Source organism: Eumetopias jubatus, unplaced genomic scaffold (assembly GCF_037043125.1).
Source record: "Eumetopias jubatus isolate StellerSeaLion01/CBP00866 unplaced genomic scaffold, mEumJub1_p1.0 scaffold_3, whole genome shotgun sequence".
Classification (NCBI taxonomy): Eukaryota; Metazoa; Chordata; class Mammalia; order Carnivora; family Otariidae; genus Eumetopias; species Eumetopias jubatus.
In genome coordinates, this window is record NW_028274809.1 from 179,954,062 (window position 1) to 179,971,109 (window position 17,048).

Here is a 17,048-nt window from a genome sequence, read left to right on the forward strand (position 1 = left end):
ATCAGTCTCGTTATTCCTGAACTCCACCTTCAACCCTGAAACATACTGACATGTTTTATATTCTCCCTATTCAGGCTCAAAGCTGGAAATCTTCAAGCCATCTTTGACTCCTTTCATCTCCTCAGTATTTGCTCAATCCAGCCTTCCTTTCTATGCTGTCTACCAGTGACAGCACAATCTCTCACCACGGGATTTCAAAGATGTCTTAATGGAGTTCCTGGTTCTGGTTCATCCAAATCTATCTTAACATAGTCATTAGCCAGATCCATTAAAACTAAGCTGACTGAGCACATCCTCTGTTTATAAGCCTTCAAAGCACCCCATCACCTCCAATTATCGCCTACAATTATATTTTCTAAATTATGGGTTCCTTGGAGAACATTTTGAAGGAAAAAGTAGAATGCTGTTTGCCTGAAACAGATGGAGAAACTGGAGAGCAGTGGGCAGTGACTGTTAATGGGTATGTTACTTTCCTTTCCGGGTGATGAAAATTACTCTAAAATTGACTGCGGTGACAGTTAAACTCAAAATATACTAAAACCCATCAGATGGTACATTTTAAAGAGATGAACTGTATAGTATGTTATCTCAATAAGCTGTTAACAGAAAGTTGATGGGAGATGTGATAAAGTTATGGATTACACAGCAAAATGATGTTCCCATGAATGACTAAAAATTACAAGTAATAAAAAAGAAAATTAAAAATCGAAAAGAACTTACAGTTCAAACTAAATTCTGATCACAAGATATCTGCTTACGGGAGGTCAGCACAAGGCTGTTCTAAGCTAACACTGAAATATGCAATGGTCTATTAAACTCAAAATTTTAAACAGAAGAAAACTAGTATGATTTAGTTCTGTTTTCCTGACTGACTAGTCAATGTTATAGATTCCTTGAAATGTGATTTAATACTTGAGATGAACCTACAAGATAAATCAGTGTATACTTTAAAAATGATTAGATATCAAAAACTACACTTTGTATAATTTAAACTCTTACAAACATAAAAACATGCTTTGCTTGATGGATAACCTTTTAATTAAATATCAATTTCCACAAAAATTCACATCAGTAATTATTATCTATGAAATAATTTATATCATGTTATATAAAAGCTTATTTATCAGAACAGAGATCAGTTACCAAAATGCTACATTAAAGTAGACCAAAATACTATACCTTGTAGTTCCCAGACTTTCAAAGGCGTCATTTCTTTGTTACTCTCAATCAGGTATTTTTGGAATGCTGTCAGATTATCTCTAAGATCTGAATACCTTTCTCTACATTAGAATATGAAGTAATGTTAATTATCATCACAAGTTATACAAGCAGTATATTTTTTAAATTAACCCTTTCAAATAATTAGACACAAACTGTTCACCAAGATAATACATCATGAGGCAACTATGCCTGCAGAGCTTAAAAATAATGAGAGCTGTGTATGTGCACTTTTTTCAATATATAAAACAAAACAAAACAAAACCTGAAGGGATAGACTCTCGATTGTTAACATGCTAACATTACCTAAAAGGGACCCAAGGGTGAGGGCAGAATTATTAGCTTTCATGCTCTATACTTTTTAACATTTTATAAATTACAGTATTGCTTTTATAATTTAAAACAAAACTATTTTATAAAGAAAACACGAATGCTTCCTATACACTTTTGCCTGACGTTAAACACATCTAGGTATCTTTTTTGAGAGTGCCAAATAATAATGTAATAGGAATGACATTTTACTATACATAGGATCTCAACTGTGGCTTCTTTCTTCTAACTCTTACGAAATCAAGACATGGTGCCATTTTAGATTTTAAATAGTATTCTCTCTTAAAAAAAACTTTACTTCCAACACAACTTACAAAACATATATTTTCAACAGTAAAAAGATTTTAAAAAGTGAAATAAAAAATATACAGAACCATATACACAGAAATGCATTAATCTTATATTTAACAATAAACATAGTGTCGATATCATGCAATTTTATTACAGGGACCAGGTTTTAAAAAAACAAATCAAGACTGACTACAACTGTTCTTACAGTCAAGTGAAAAAGCACCAGAACTTCTCCTAAAAGGAAATTCACTACAAATTAAATTAACCCCTTTCTCAAATATTTTTTTTTTGAAGATTTAATTTATTTTCCTGGTAGGGAGAGTGAGAGAGCACAAGCAGGGGGTGCAGCAGGCAGAGGGAGAGGGAGAAGCAGGCTCCCCGCTGAGCAAGAAGCCTGATGTGGGGCTCGATTCCAGGACCCTGGGATCATGACCCGAGCGGAAGGCAGACGCTTAACTGACTGAGCCACCCAGGGGCCCCTCAAATATTTTAAATCACAGAATATTAAGTTTATAAGAGCCATTATTGTTTTTCATATTTAACCATAATCTTAACAATTTTCACTGCTGAATTTATGTAACTCAGACAAAAATACATTATTCATATAATATCTCAAAGCAAAGGGTTTTGCCTCAATCGAGTAACTGTGTAAGAACTAATTTTGAGTACTTCCTCTCTTAAAAAACTAATATCCCAGGGCTCCAAAAGCTTCTTGTATGTTGTGCAATTTATTCCAATGGAAAGTTACGTTTAAAAAAGAATTAAGAAAAAAAGAACAGAATTGTGGATTCCAAGATGTTGAGACAACTGACAATGAAATAAAAATGTATTGTTATCTACTAAATAAATACCTTACTTAGAATAAATCTGTTTTGGGAGCCTGGGTGGCTCAGATGGTTAAGCGTCTGCCTTCGGCTCAGGTCATGATCCCAGGGTCCTGGGATCGAGTCCCGCATCGGGCTCCCTGCCCGGCGGGAAGCCTGCTTCTCCCTCTGCTTCTCTCTCTCTGTCTCTCATGAATAAATAAATAAAATCTTTAAAAGAAAAAAAGAATCAATCTGTTTTATGCATTAACTTCTTAAGGCCACTAGTATGCCACTGGACCGATATACTTTAGAAATATAACTCCGTCATCTGTATAAATTAGTAGTCTCCAAAAACGTTCCCTTGCTCTGTAACAATATCTGCTCACCAGGAGAACTGATCTTAGTGTCCTTTATAAATACTTAGAATACCAGGCAAAAATTAAAGCTATTAATAAAAACTGTCCTTTACCTTTAATTAATTTTGCCTTTGTAATGAAACCACACACTTTCCCTTTTGTAAATGAGGGAAAGCACATATAAAACAGCAACCCCATTCATGAGGACTCAGAGGGCACTTACCAACCTGTTCCTGGTCTTCAATCAGTGATGCAGGAAAAAAAGGGCGGCCACAACTTTAATTTTTGAATGGTTACTTATCCATGTATATGAAATTAAGACCAGATGTTAAAAGGTTTTTACTATGGCACTCCACACACAGAATATTAAGAAATTAAGAAAATAAATTTCTTAATTAAGAAAATAAATATTTTCTCTTCTTCTGAGGCACAAAAATTTTGATTATTTCATGCTAATGACCCAAAACTAGCCATGATTTTTCTAATCCGGTAGATCTGTAAGAGATTCTATAATGTTTCTTTGACAAAGATAACTTTGATCATTTCCAATTCTTATTTTTCTAATCATACTCATCGTACTATGAAATTCATGATTATTTTTCCATTGTGTTTTGCATTAACCATGTATTACTTCTATAATAAATAAAACCAATTACAGGTATATTTAAAGAACATGAAACATAGGCCAGCATAGCATACTGAGCTCCTTTAAGGACAAAATTAAGAGCACAGCAATGCAACTTCATTTCAATTCAGACTCACTTCAGTTTCTGGAAGAGAAATCCTTGAACTTCATTTGTCTCAATTTCATCCTCTACAGTAGTATTGGTCACTGCTGTTTTGAAAACAAAAACATTTTCAGACTGGGAAAGGAAGAGGTCATCAAAAATTAGAACGCAAACTTAAATTCTTTTTGTTTTACATTTTTTTCTTTCACAGACCAGCTCACTGATACACACGCACGCACACACTTGTATTTCTGAGTGTGCTCTGTTTTTAAACAGGCTTGGGTCATTAAATATTTAACCAATGCTTTACATATTACTTCACAGTCATGTTCTATTTTAGAACCGGAATCATAAACCAAAGTGGTTGCAACAAATCCTTTAGCTCTTAAGCCAGGCAGGAGCTCCAAGCCCTAATAAATATAGGCATGCTTACCTATTTCCAGTGCCTTTAAAGACCATCAAGAAATCTTTAGAAAGACACCAAAACTCATGGTCTCAAAGAGTAAGGATACAACATATTACCATTATTTCCCTTCCCCTTTCCTTCTCCTCTACTCACCAAACAATTATAACATACAGGGTGGCAAATGGTCTATGTGCAGGGTACTTGGGATCACAAGAACTTGTTATGTCTTAGAGCATGGGGCTGCTCTCAGAGTGTGCCTGGGCCCCTCCAGTACCCTCCCGCCCTCTCTCCTGAAGGCCCGCATCCCCTGGACTACAGCTAAAAGCCCTGCGTGCTCTGATCCAGTTTCCTTCTCCTCCCTTTTATTTCTTCATCAGGCCAACATTTATTGGCTGCCTGCTATGCTGTTTCCTGTAAGATACACACCAGGAAGAAGAGAGACAGAAAAGACACAAACTCCACTTGGTAGAAAGGAGAGAGACAAATAGACAATTTTAATACAGTATGTAAACCTTCTATGAAATAAAGCATAGAATATATGGGATATAGAGAAGAGAAAACCACCCTTGACAGAGCAAAAAGACAGTCAGCCATCTCAGAGGTACTGACAGGAGTTTTAAAAGATGAGTAGGCCTTTGATGAAAGAAAAGGGGGGCAAAGGAGGAAGGTTTCAGGCAGCAGGAACAGCATATGCTAAGGGATAAAAGTACTCTATAGAGGTTATGAAGGCTTAGCATGGAGCCAAACATGGAGGTATCCAGGCAACAGAAAATTATTCTGTATAGTAGTTTAGTGTTGCAGAACCAGAGGGTATAAATGAGAGGCTGAGGGAGAGTGATAAGGCGGAAAGAGGCTGGAGTATGAAAAGCTTTCTTTGTAATGCTACAGTACTAGAATTTATGAGGGGGGGTTATGGGGAGCCTCTGAGGGATTTTAACCAGTGGAGTCACAAAGTCAGATTTTCATCATAAGGAATTCAACCCAAAAGCACTGTGAAGAACACTGATTCATCTATTTTGGGGGGTAAGGAGGACTTGGGGCACAGAAGGCCAAAGATCAGAGAGAAGGCCAGTTAGAAATCTGATGTATAGAGGGGAAAAAACAGAACTGAATTAAAGGAGTGGTGACTAAAATGGAGAAAAGATCTATTCCACACATATGTTTAGAGGGTGACAACAGAATTTAGTGTGTAATGTGTAATACAGATCATTCATGTGATCACCTGACTTTTAAATTTTTTTGTCTGACTTTTTAAGGAAAATTCCACAAGCCCAAGGATAGCTAGAAAATGCCTTCTGTTACTATCATGACTATTAATAAGATACTAAAACATCGTAAAGCTACATATAAGCTACATAGAAATACATAAAATATGAATATTACTACTTGCACAATACTTTTCCAGCACTCTAACTGATAGGACTTAACAGTAATACAGATCTTTATTTGAAGCACAATCAGGAGGACTGGCCAGAGCTAGGTCTGTGATCAGAGCAGGGCCTCCAGGACCAGATCCTGAATAGATAGAGTTGAAGCAGAAGCCACATCTGAGAGCATATAAAAGAATGAACTAAAAACGCTTAACCAGGGGTGCCTGAGTGGCTCAGGTGGTTGGACATCTGACTCTTGATTTCAGCTCAGGTCATGGTCTCAGGGTCCCGGGACTGAGCCCCATGTGAGGCTCCACACTCAGCCCGGAGTCTGCTTGAGATTCTCTCCCTCTCCCCCTGCTTGCGCATGCATGTGCTCTTTCTCAAATAAATAAATAAATCTTAAAAAAACTCAACCAAGAATCAGGTATAAGTAAATTTTGGATGATTCAGGTAATAAAAGATTTTCATAAGAATCTGAAAACTACTTTAGCTTCTTCAGGTCTCTAGAGTCCTTTATCTAGAGCATGCAGCTTAGTGCACAACCAGAGATATGAGTTTGTAGATCACAGATCTAATCAAATCTACTTCATCTAAACGAGCAATTCACAGGCCTCTCTCACTCTCCTTCAAGTGCAGCATTATCATGCTAACTTCATTATAAATATGTGAGACAAAGCTTCCTAAGACCGCGTGTTGCCAATGACTTTCAGACTGACTGAGACACTGACTCCTTTAGAGGCCCCCTACCCCCACCCCCAGTCCCACCCTCACTCGGCCCCCAGCCCCTGACTGGCTGGGTACCCCTTTAGATACCCCCCTACCCCCAGCCCCACCTCCAGACCGGGCTGGCTGGCCATATCTGGCTGTCACGACAGCCATGACCAGCCTCATCTACTGCCTCAGACTGCCTTGCATAGGTTACCATTTTTTATATGTTGCTGAAAATGGTTGGGAAGCCACGGGATAAAGCAAAACAAGATGCTTTTTCCAATTTTTAAAGAAGTTTTTGAGAGCACAATATTAAACATATTTCTTTCAGATTAATATCAAATTCTAAACTAAGGAGAAACAGGTCTACCCTATCTCCAGCCTCAAATTAACATGTGTAAGACTATAGTCATTAAATATTTTTGAAAAAGTATTTAAGCCTCCAAATTTTTATTCTACTCAAGTACAGAGAGTAAACTTACTTTTAACTTGGGTATCATCCAAAGTTTTGTATTCTGTACTTTTAATCGCCAGCTCCACACCGTAGCCAGATAGGTACATTTTCTGTGAGACTGGTTTCTGTTCCAATACATTTAGATTTTAAAAAAGAGAAAATATTTAGTCAAACATCTTTTAAATTCAGGATGTTTGTGTATTAGGACATTAGGGTAAATTTACTAATTTTTTAAAGATTTTATTTATTTGTCAGAGAGAGAGAGCAGAAGCAGCAGAGGGAGTGGCAGGTAGAGGGAGAAGAAGGCTTCCCGCTGAGCAGGGAGCCCGATGCGGCACTTGATCCCAGGACCCTGAGATCATGACCTGAGCCAAAGGCAGATGCTTAACCGACTGAGCCACCCAGGCACCCTTACTAATATTGACTTTTTTAAATCACTGTGGAATATTATTATTTAGGGTACATTTATATTCTCTCTCAATAGTATATCAAGGACCCAGAATTTGCTTGATTACCACTTCTTTACTTTCTAAAAGCCTTGTCATGGCTCTAATGTTTTAATTGCTCTTTTACAAAGAAAAAATACCTCATCTTTTTGTGTTATACTATGGTAACTTCCCCATTTCTCCTATGAATTAACAGAGGCTCCAATACAATCAAGTTTCAATAAAACTGTACTCCTTTCAGTGAACTACACAGGATTTGCTAATGCAGCAAATGCTATTCATTTGCTAGTTATCGAGATGTAGGACAGCTAGAGTGTTGCCAAAAGGGATACTACTCTTTAGTAGCAAAAGACACCAAAAAATGCACCATCTTGAACACCCTGATTAAATTTTTATTCACATTTCTCAATGATTAGAATATACCAAATGCCACAAATCAACATCTACTCTTGCAACAATAGGCAAAAGTTGTCTAAAGTGGAGTTGTCTGAAGTACTGATGATCGGAATTTTAATACCTAATCTTCCCCTTTCTGTAAAGGGCAAACACAAAATGTACTTGTAGAGATTACCCCATCAAGGAAGAGAACTCACCATTTTTTCAAAAGGTAAGCAAGCTGGATGAATATACATAACATTTTTAGAAGATGTCTAAAGTTCTTTCTAGCTTCCAGATGGAAATTCTTATCAATTTTGCTACAGTCATCATCATTTGGCACATTCTTTCACAGCTTAGGAAACTAGTTTAACCTAGTGCCCAGCAAACTCCCTAGAACATGCTGTGCATCTCTCTTACTCAAGTTTGCAAGGGGGCAGTTTTGCAATCCTACACATGATAGAGGAAGAGGTGGAGATCAGAGGGAAGGAGAACCTCAATAGTTTTTTTTTTTTCCTTTTATTCTCTTCTTTCCTCCCTAACTCCCCCACCCCCAACCTTAAAATTAAGTATATGACTAGAGGGACTATTCCTAGGCTGTTCTATTTCCAAATAAGATGATATACGAATGAGTTTCAGATATGCAGAGAAATATTTAACACCGCCGCCCACATGAAAATGTAATTTGCTAATTTCTCAGGCACATGCTATACTGAAAGATAGCACGAGGGAACTGAGTTGTTTATAATTATGGTCATCTGAAAAAGTTGAAAATATTTTAAAGAGTTTTCAATTTCATACAGCTCAATTTAAAAATGCATTTGACTTTCCACCAAAAAGACAATCAGCTGGTAGAGAAGCAAATTGAAGCTCCAAGTCTACATATTTTGTTATAGTTCATAAAAGAAATGCAATTTCACATAACCAATTTCCATTATCAATTCTGAAATATTATTAGCTCCTCAGGAATAAAGATATATGCTTATTAAATTCATATTTACTGTCTCCATTTGAAAATGTATTAATATAAAATGTGAACTGTAGTCTAATAAGTTTAGATTTGCAAACCAAAAATGCTCATAGACTAAACTGGTGAGAAGAATCTTTCTTCATTTTTCTATTTCTTCTCTCCCCACAAAAAGGCATCTGTTCCAAAGGCAGCATAAATATGTCCATTTTATTAGAATTACATGTTGACTAGATTTAAAATATAACTACTTTGAGTGTACGATATATCGTTCATTAAAATAAAGGCTCTAATTTGATGTGACAAAGTGCCCAGATAGTTGGCTAGTATGATTTCATAGTACATTTAATGGTCACATTCTCCAAAAAATAACCTGGGACACTGATTCTTGACAGATGAGCATACCCCCCTGTAGGGCACATTAGAATCACTTGGGGGACATTTTTTAAAAAGATAAACAATAATTTGATCTCCCACTTCCATTCCTACTGATATAATTGACATAAACACTGTATTAGTTTAAGGTGTATGATATAATGATTTGATAGAGACAATATGAAATGATTACCACAGTAAGTTTAGTTAATATCCATACCTCAGTATTTTTTCTTGTGATAAGTACTCTTAAGATCTATTCTCTTAGCAACGTTCAAAAACAATATTAAGTATAGTCGCCCCAGAATTTATAACTGGAAGTCTGTACTTTCCAAACCACCTTCACCCATTATCACCACCTCCCGTTTTCTAGAGTCTGTTTTTTTTAGGTTCCACATGTAAGTGACATCATTACAGTATTTGTCTTTCTCTATCTATTTCAATTAACATAATGCCCTCAAAGCTCCATCCATTTTGTCACAAATGGCAGGATTTCTTTCCTTTTTAAGGATGAATATTATTCCACTGTATACATACACCACATTTTCTTTATCCATTCATCCACTGCTGAACACAGGGGTTGTTCCCATGTCTTCAATATGGTAGGTAATGCTGCAACGAACATGGGACGACAGATATCTTTTCAAGTTAGTGTTTTGTTTCCTTTGGATATACACCTAGAAGCAGAAATATAGGATCATATGGTGGTTCTTTTTAAAAATTTGTGAGGAACCTCCATACCGCTTTCCGTAGTGGCTGTAGCAATTTACACTCTCATCAACAGTGCAAAAATATTCCCTTTTCTCCACATCCTCTCACCCTTGTCTTTTTGATAACAGTAATTCTAACAAGTGTGAGGTGGTATCTCATTGTAGTTTCTATTTATGTTTCCTGGTTAGTGATGCTGAATGCCTTTTTATGTACATGCTGGTCATTTGTATGTCTCCTTTGGAAGAATATCTATTCAGATCCTTTGCCCATTTTTTTCATCAGACTGTTTTGTTTTTTTTACTATTGAGTTGTATGAGGTCCTTATATATTTCAGATATTAACCCCTTATCAGATATATGATTTACAAATAGTTTCTCCCATTCCATACACCGCCTTTGATTTTGTTAATGGTTTCCTTTGCTGTGCAGAGGCTTTTTAGTTTGTTGTAGTCCTACTTTATTTTTTCCTTTTATTTTTGATTTTATTGCACTTTATTTTTGCCTTTGTTGTCTTTGCTTTTGGTGTCAAATCCAAAAAAATCACTGCCAAGACCATTGTCCAAGGGGCTTTTTCCTTAGGTTTTCTTCTAGGAGTTTCATGGTTCCATATTTTATGTTTAAATCTTTAATCCAAGTTAATTTTTGTGACTATTGTAAGATAGGGGGGCTAGTTCCATTCTTTTGCATGTACTTATCCAATTTCTCCAGCACCATTTAAATGAGTATGCTTGGCTCCCTTGTTGAATATTAGTTGACCATATATGCATGGGTTTATTTCTTGGCTCTCCGTTCCACTGATCCATATATTTTTATGCCAATACCACACTGTTTTATTACTACAGCTTTGTAACACAGTTTGAAATCAGGAGGCATGATGCCTCTAGCTTTGTCCTTTGTCAAGATTGCTTTAGATTTTAAAGCTTTGCAATTAAAATATATTTGTGTAGAACAGACATCTATATCATTGGAACAGAATAGAGTCTAAAAACAATGCCTATATGAAAACTTGGTATATGATGGCTTAGAATAACTGTTCAATAAATTATGTGGGGACCAATAATTTTCCATATGGAAAAACTAGAATTGTATCTCTACCTTGCAGCATATTCAAATACATTCCAGATGAATTAAAAATCAAAACTTAAAAAATAGCATTTTCATTCTCACAAGAAACTACAGGAGATTGTCCTTATGATGTCGTGAAGCGAACCACTGAAGTTGGATAAATCTGACATCACAATTATTACTTGCACTGAACCAAAGATGTCATAATTTGTTTTAATACCAGAAGACCAGAAATACTATGGAAGATGTTTGCAAAGTATAGAAGAAAAGATTAGTATTCAAAACATATTTTTTAAAATCTACAGATAAGAAAAAGAGAAGCCCAAATAATCCAATATAAAAACAGGTAAAGAATATGGATAGGCAATTAGCAAGTATATCTGTGATGCTTTATTATCTTAAACATTAATACGCAAATCACTAATATTTCAAAATAAAACACTCTTTCCATGTTGGGAATATAGTGGTAAAATAAGCAAAGTGCGGGGCACCTGGGTGGCTCAGTCGTTAAGCATCTGCCTTTGGCTCAGGTCATGATCCCAGGGTCCTGGGATCGAGTCCTGCATCGGGCTCCCTGCTCCGCAGGAAGCCTGCTTCTCCCTCTCCCACTCCCCCTGCTTGTGTTCCCTCTCTCACTCCCTCTGTCAAATAAATTTAAAAAATCTTAAAAAAAAAAAAAAGCAAAGTGCTTCTCTAATGGTCATTCTAGTTTGTGTGAGTTTGGTTGCATGGGGTGGGAGGAATGGTGTGCAGGTACGAAAGAAATAAAACGAGATACGGCAATGGGTCCTCGAATCACTAAACCAGAATACTATAGCAAGAGTGTGACAGCAATGAGAGGTTGCGAGAGTGGGAACACACCATAGTTGATCAGAAACTTCAATAAAACTGTACTCAGCTGTCTAAGAAATAGTTAACAGCATTCCTATACCATGCTTCACACTTTGAACTAATATATACTATGAGTCTATCAATTAAATTAGATTTCCTCATCAGAATACATTTTCATTACAAATAATTGTATTTATGGGGCGCCTGGGCAGCTCACTTAAGCGTCTGCCTTGGGCTCAGGTCATGATCCGGGGGTCCTGGGATGGAGCCCCGCATCAGGCTCTCTGCTCAGCAGGGAGCCTGCTTCTCACTTTCCTCCCTGCTCATGCTCTCTCTTGCTATCTCTCTCTCTCTCTAATAAAATCTTTAAAAATAATAATAATTGTATTTAAAGGGGTGCCTGGATGGCTCAGTTGGCTAATCATCTGACTCTCCATTTCAGCTTTGGTCATGACGTCAGGCTCTGTGCTGAGCATGGCGTCTGCTTAAGATTCTCTCTCCCTCTGCCTTTACTCCTTTTCGCCCATGCTCACACTCTCTCCCTCTCTCTCAAAAAACAAACTATATTTATGAATCCTAGCAAATATTATATACATATGGGTTTTTTTTATCCAAGTTTTAAATCTGTTTCAGATTTAAGAAGAAAGGAGCCTGAAGAGAAAGGAATATCAACAATATACAGAATCCCCATATATTTTTCCACATAAAATTCACATTTGATAGGTGTGTTAATTTAAAAAAATCTTCAAATAATTGTTCAGGTGGAAATTATGTAAAACCCAGTAAGGAAATTATCAAACATAATTTTTATAGACCAAATAATCTTGGATAAAACCATACCTGAATATAATGCCGAAGAACATACAGAATTTCCCCATTTTGAGCTTTATTGGACAATACTTTGTGAAATTTACTAAATGCTCTGGTACCAATTTCAGCATAGAGTATGGTCACCGGTAAGTTCTCTTTGTTTGTAGGAAATTTATGATCGTCTTTAAACAGATAAGGTCTGGGCCTAAAATGGAAACAAAACACAAACATTTATTTATTTATAAAGATTTTAAGTAATCTCTACACAAAACGTGGGGCTCAAACTCACAACCCCAAGATCAAGAGTTGCATGCTCTGCTGACGGAGCCAGATGGCTGCTGCAAAACACAAACTTTTAAAGAGCTCGAAGAACATACTGAAAAAATACCATGACCTTTTAGAATTTCTACTTACCAAACAACTTACAGGAAAAAAAAATACACATACATACACACATGTATATACACATATACGTACATATATATACATATACACACATCCATGTATATATATTTTTATATATATGATCACAGAAAAAGAGTTTGAACTTCCTGTGGTGAATTTTCATCCTGTGTACAGGTTAACGTAGTAATTTCTGTGGGAGAATTGAAAAATGTAAAGACAACATACCTACAAAATAACTTTCCTTACACACAAAACAATATAACATCTAAGAATGTAACACTGAAAATTTTATAGCTATATGTCAGTGAGTAAGAATCCACATTTAGTATATGAAATCTGAGGGAATCAATAGAAAATGACTTCTATTCAAGACAGAAATCTGGTTAACCCAAAATTGTATATTACAAATATTTTTAATGAACAAGGTTTATTATCTTTAAATAACATATAATGGCAATATATTTTTCAATGAAAAATTTTTTTCTTCAATTTGGAAAGGTCTAATTTTTCATAGCTCACATTTCCTGAAAATGGGTTCCAAATAATTAAAAAACAAAAGCATGCTATCATACAAAGATTATCAGTACTTAATATGAACAACTCATGAAATCCTCAAGGATAATCAAAGAACCAGAGAAGTCCTATGGTCTGGCCCTATTGTAAACTTTGATACCTTCTTATTTGCCAGGCACTGTGCTAGATTCTTTATACATATCAGTACAGTCTCTTTTCCCAACAATTCCTTTAGATAGTTACCATCATTTAAACTTTTAAGGTTCCTGAAGCTCAGACAAGTTAAATATCCAGGACAAGATCAAACAAAGCCAGGATTTCAACTCCTGTCTATGGAATCCTAGACCCACATCTTTTAACAATTTACATAGGTAGAAAGAAAAACGAGATAACAAAGTTAATAATAACAAAGGTGTTGAGAAATAAATTTTATTTAGTGAATTCAGATATCTACAACCTTTTAATCATTTACTATCTTTAAATAACAAATATGAAAAAAAGGCGAGAGGGACAGGGACATGAATAACACTACAGCATACTCGTGAAAAGACTGTGGGGTTTGAAAGTAGGCAGAATTGGATTCAAGTTCTAGTTTATTTACTTACTAGCTATGTGACTCTGAGCCAGTGATTTGATCTCTCTTGGGCCTATTCCTTTTTCTGTTCAAGAGAAGGTATTCTCACTACCTGGTAGGAGTGTCCTAAAGATTTACCAAAATGACTTGCAAATCGCCTAGCAGAGCATAAAGCACATGCTTGATGTTCAAGAATCATTCTTCTCTCATTCTTGCAAACCTCCCCTTATTTTAACTATTGATCACGAGTACTGTCAAGGAAAAAAGGAATAAAATGTTGGATGGTAGACCACCATTAATGATCAAAGTAGGGAGGGTGCCTGCGTGGCTCAGTCGCTTAAGCATCTGCCTTCGGCTCAGGTCATGATCCCAGAGTCCCAGGATCAAGTCCCACATCAGGCTCATTGCTGGGGGTGGGGTGGGGATCTGCTTCTCCCTCTGGCCCTCACCCCCTCTCTCTCTCTCAAATAAGTATTTTTTTTTAAATGATGAAAAGTAGGGGGTATTTATCTATGTAATTATGACTATATATACCTTATTTCCAAAAGGATACACAAGAACTTGATAGCATTGGTTGACTCTGGGGAGAAGTTCTGAAAGTCTGGAGTAAAAAAGAATCCTATAATTTGATGTATGCATGCATTGTATTGTTTTAATTTTTAATGTTTAAACTTAATGCATCGGGAACATGTCCTTTTGGTGTAAATTAACATAAAATTCATTAAAAAATTAAAGGGACAAATTCTACACTCAGATGAACATACTGAATTGTTAGTTCACTTTCTACTGAACCCCTCGGGTTTCATATACTAGATGTGTATAGGATTCTTTTTTACTTACTGACATAACCATAAAATTTTACAGCATGTTTATATTACAGTCTATCTTATTATGTTTATTATATTGTTTTATGTGTAAGTTACTTTGTAGGCATATTTTCTTTACATTTTTTTAATTCTCCCACAGTAGTTAATTTAACCTGCACAAGGTAAGGAAAAAAAATTCTCATAAAGTTTAAAATGAAATGGAATCTTTTTTATCAAGAAGTAGGATTTTAAATATGAAAAATTCAAAAATAATATTCTATTACTTATTTGAGCTAAATAGGAACGATAAAATGGTTTGGTGATAACCACTGTTATTTTAGAGAAACATTTCTAGAATATTCATGATAAACTTAGACTTTCTACAATAAACTATGGTAAATAACATAACTAATTTTTCAGTTTTCTGATATGGCTGGGAAATTGTACATGTATAAATTATATCTTCTAAGAGAGAAATTCAAATTTCTATTTTAATTACAGAACAAGGCTTACCAATGAAATAAGTTAACTATTACATTTAAAAACTGGCTAAACTACTTTTTTTTTTTACACTTTATTTATTTGACAGAGAGAGACACAGCGAGAGAGGGAACACAAGCAGAGGGAAGTGGGAGAGGGAGAAGCAGACTTTCCGCGGAGCAGGGAGCCCGATGCGGGGCTCGATCCCAGGACCCTGGGATCATGACCTGAGCTAAAGGCAGACGCTTAATGACTGAGCCACCCAGGCACCCTGGCTAAATTACTGTTGTTCCTGGTTATTGACTTACTTTAAATCAAAATCACTCAAGTGCTCAATACTTCTAACAGAATAATGAAAACTTCCACTAATTACTTGGCTTCAAATGTGTTTTATTTCTGGACAGTAACATGGAATACTGTGTTTGTTTCAGGTTTATAAGATTACATGAGTTTAAGTACCTTTACAGTGATTTATGGTTTGGCTGTCATAGTAAGTATGCACACTCACCCATCTTACTTTAATAAATTTCTTTTGAAATTTTACATTTTTTTTTTTTTTTTTTAAGATTTTGAGAGAGAGAGTATGAGCAGGGAGGGGGATGGTGGCAGTGGGAGAGGGAGAAGCAGACTCCTCACTGAGCAGGGAGCCCGATGCGGGGCTTGATCCCAGGACCCTGGGATCATGACCTGAGCCGAAGGCAGATGCTTAACTGACTGAGCCACCCAGGTGCCCTATCATCCACTTTCATTAATTTAACATAAGATAAGATTTTAAAAATATTACTGTCAATGTTTGGATATTTGAAACATGAAACAAACAAAATTTTATCAGCCCCAAGTAAGAGCTGAGTTCACAATTAATCTCTTCTGCAACAGGTGAAGAGACAAGAATGTGCAAAACAAGAGAAATAGAATTAGTCGCCATTCTTCATAGGATCCTATTAATAAACACTAAAGAATGCTGAAAGCATACTTCATTTAAAAAGTAAAAAGGAATCAAACCAGATGAAATTATTAAAATCATTTCAGTGGTGCAGTCATTAAGCATCTGCCTTCGGCTCAGGTCATGATCCAGGGTCCTGGGATCGAGCCCCGCATCGGGCTCCCTGCTCAGCGGGAAGCTGGCTTCTCCCTCTCCCACTCCCCCTGCTTGTGTTTCCTCTCTCGCTCGGTCTGTCAAATAAATAAATAAAATCTTTAAAAAAATAAAATCATTTCATTAATTTTAATTGATACCTTGGAACTTAAATGGCACTAAGTCAAATGGATTATTAAAATTACTGATTTTTATCAAATCAGTACTGCAGAAGTACATTTCAGAATTTATACAGGATATCTTACATTTTAATATTGTCTGAAAGAAGATGTTTTCAAATAATTTATTATTGCTAGTAATCGGGAAGGCTAATGAAACAATGCTAGTAGATAAATCTTTAAGTGGAAAATAAAAGGAACAATTACAAGAAAGGGGATAGATTTTCCAGAGACAAAGGTCTCCTGAGTGTAGACCCCCCCCCCCTCCAAATTCACATATAAATATGCAGACTGGCACACCTTCATCTTGATGATGCAAACTTGCGTACTTCTGGGCCGGGAGCAGCCTCAGGTGAGGCGGCATGAAGACGGGGACTGCAGCTACCAGGTGCGAGTGAAACAGTTTTGGAACTGGAGTGCCATGTGCCACTTTCGGGGTTTCCGTCTGTATTTGGGGAAAGCAGGCACAGAATGCTTTCCACTGGGGACAGGGCTTACATTTTGGGCCTGTTTATTGTCCCCAGGGAATATCTACAGTGACAGCAAAGATCAGGTAGGTATAAGCTCCCCTGTACAGATTTTAAGGGATAACAGACTGACGTCCGACTACAACCCATCTGTCTGACATAGGACATACTCGTCCCCCTAGGACTTATTCACAGTCGGCTGAATCTGGGACCCTGTGGGCACGGTCGAGGCTAATCCTGCAGATGGAGCTCATCCTGCTGCTTGGAGTCCTGTTGAGAGTAGCCGTCATTAAAGGCTTC

At 36.4% G+C, this 17,048-nt stretch overlaps 1 protein-coding gene across 1 annotated transcript in view; it reads right to left on the reverse strand.

Moving 5' to 3' along the window:
- UGGT2 (UDP-glucose glycoprotein glucosyltransferase 2) overlaps window positions 1-17,048 on the reverse strand; it is a 170,400-nt gene that overhangs the window by 125,587 nt on the left and 27,765 nt on the right. The window contains exons 5-8 of the mRNA XM_028112040.2: window positions 12,280-12,454; window positions 6,699-6,795; window positions 3,764-3,836; window positions 1,180-1,280 (exon numbers count right to left, since the gene is read on the reverse strand). Of these exons, the coding sequence (XP_027967841.1) occupies window positions 1,180-1,280; window positions 3,764-3,836; window positions 6,699-6,795; window positions 12,280-12,454 (446 nt within the window). The remainder of the gene's footprint in view (window positions 1-1,179; window positions 1,281-3,763; window positions 3,837-6,698; window positions 6,796-12,279; window positions 12,455-17,048) is intronic.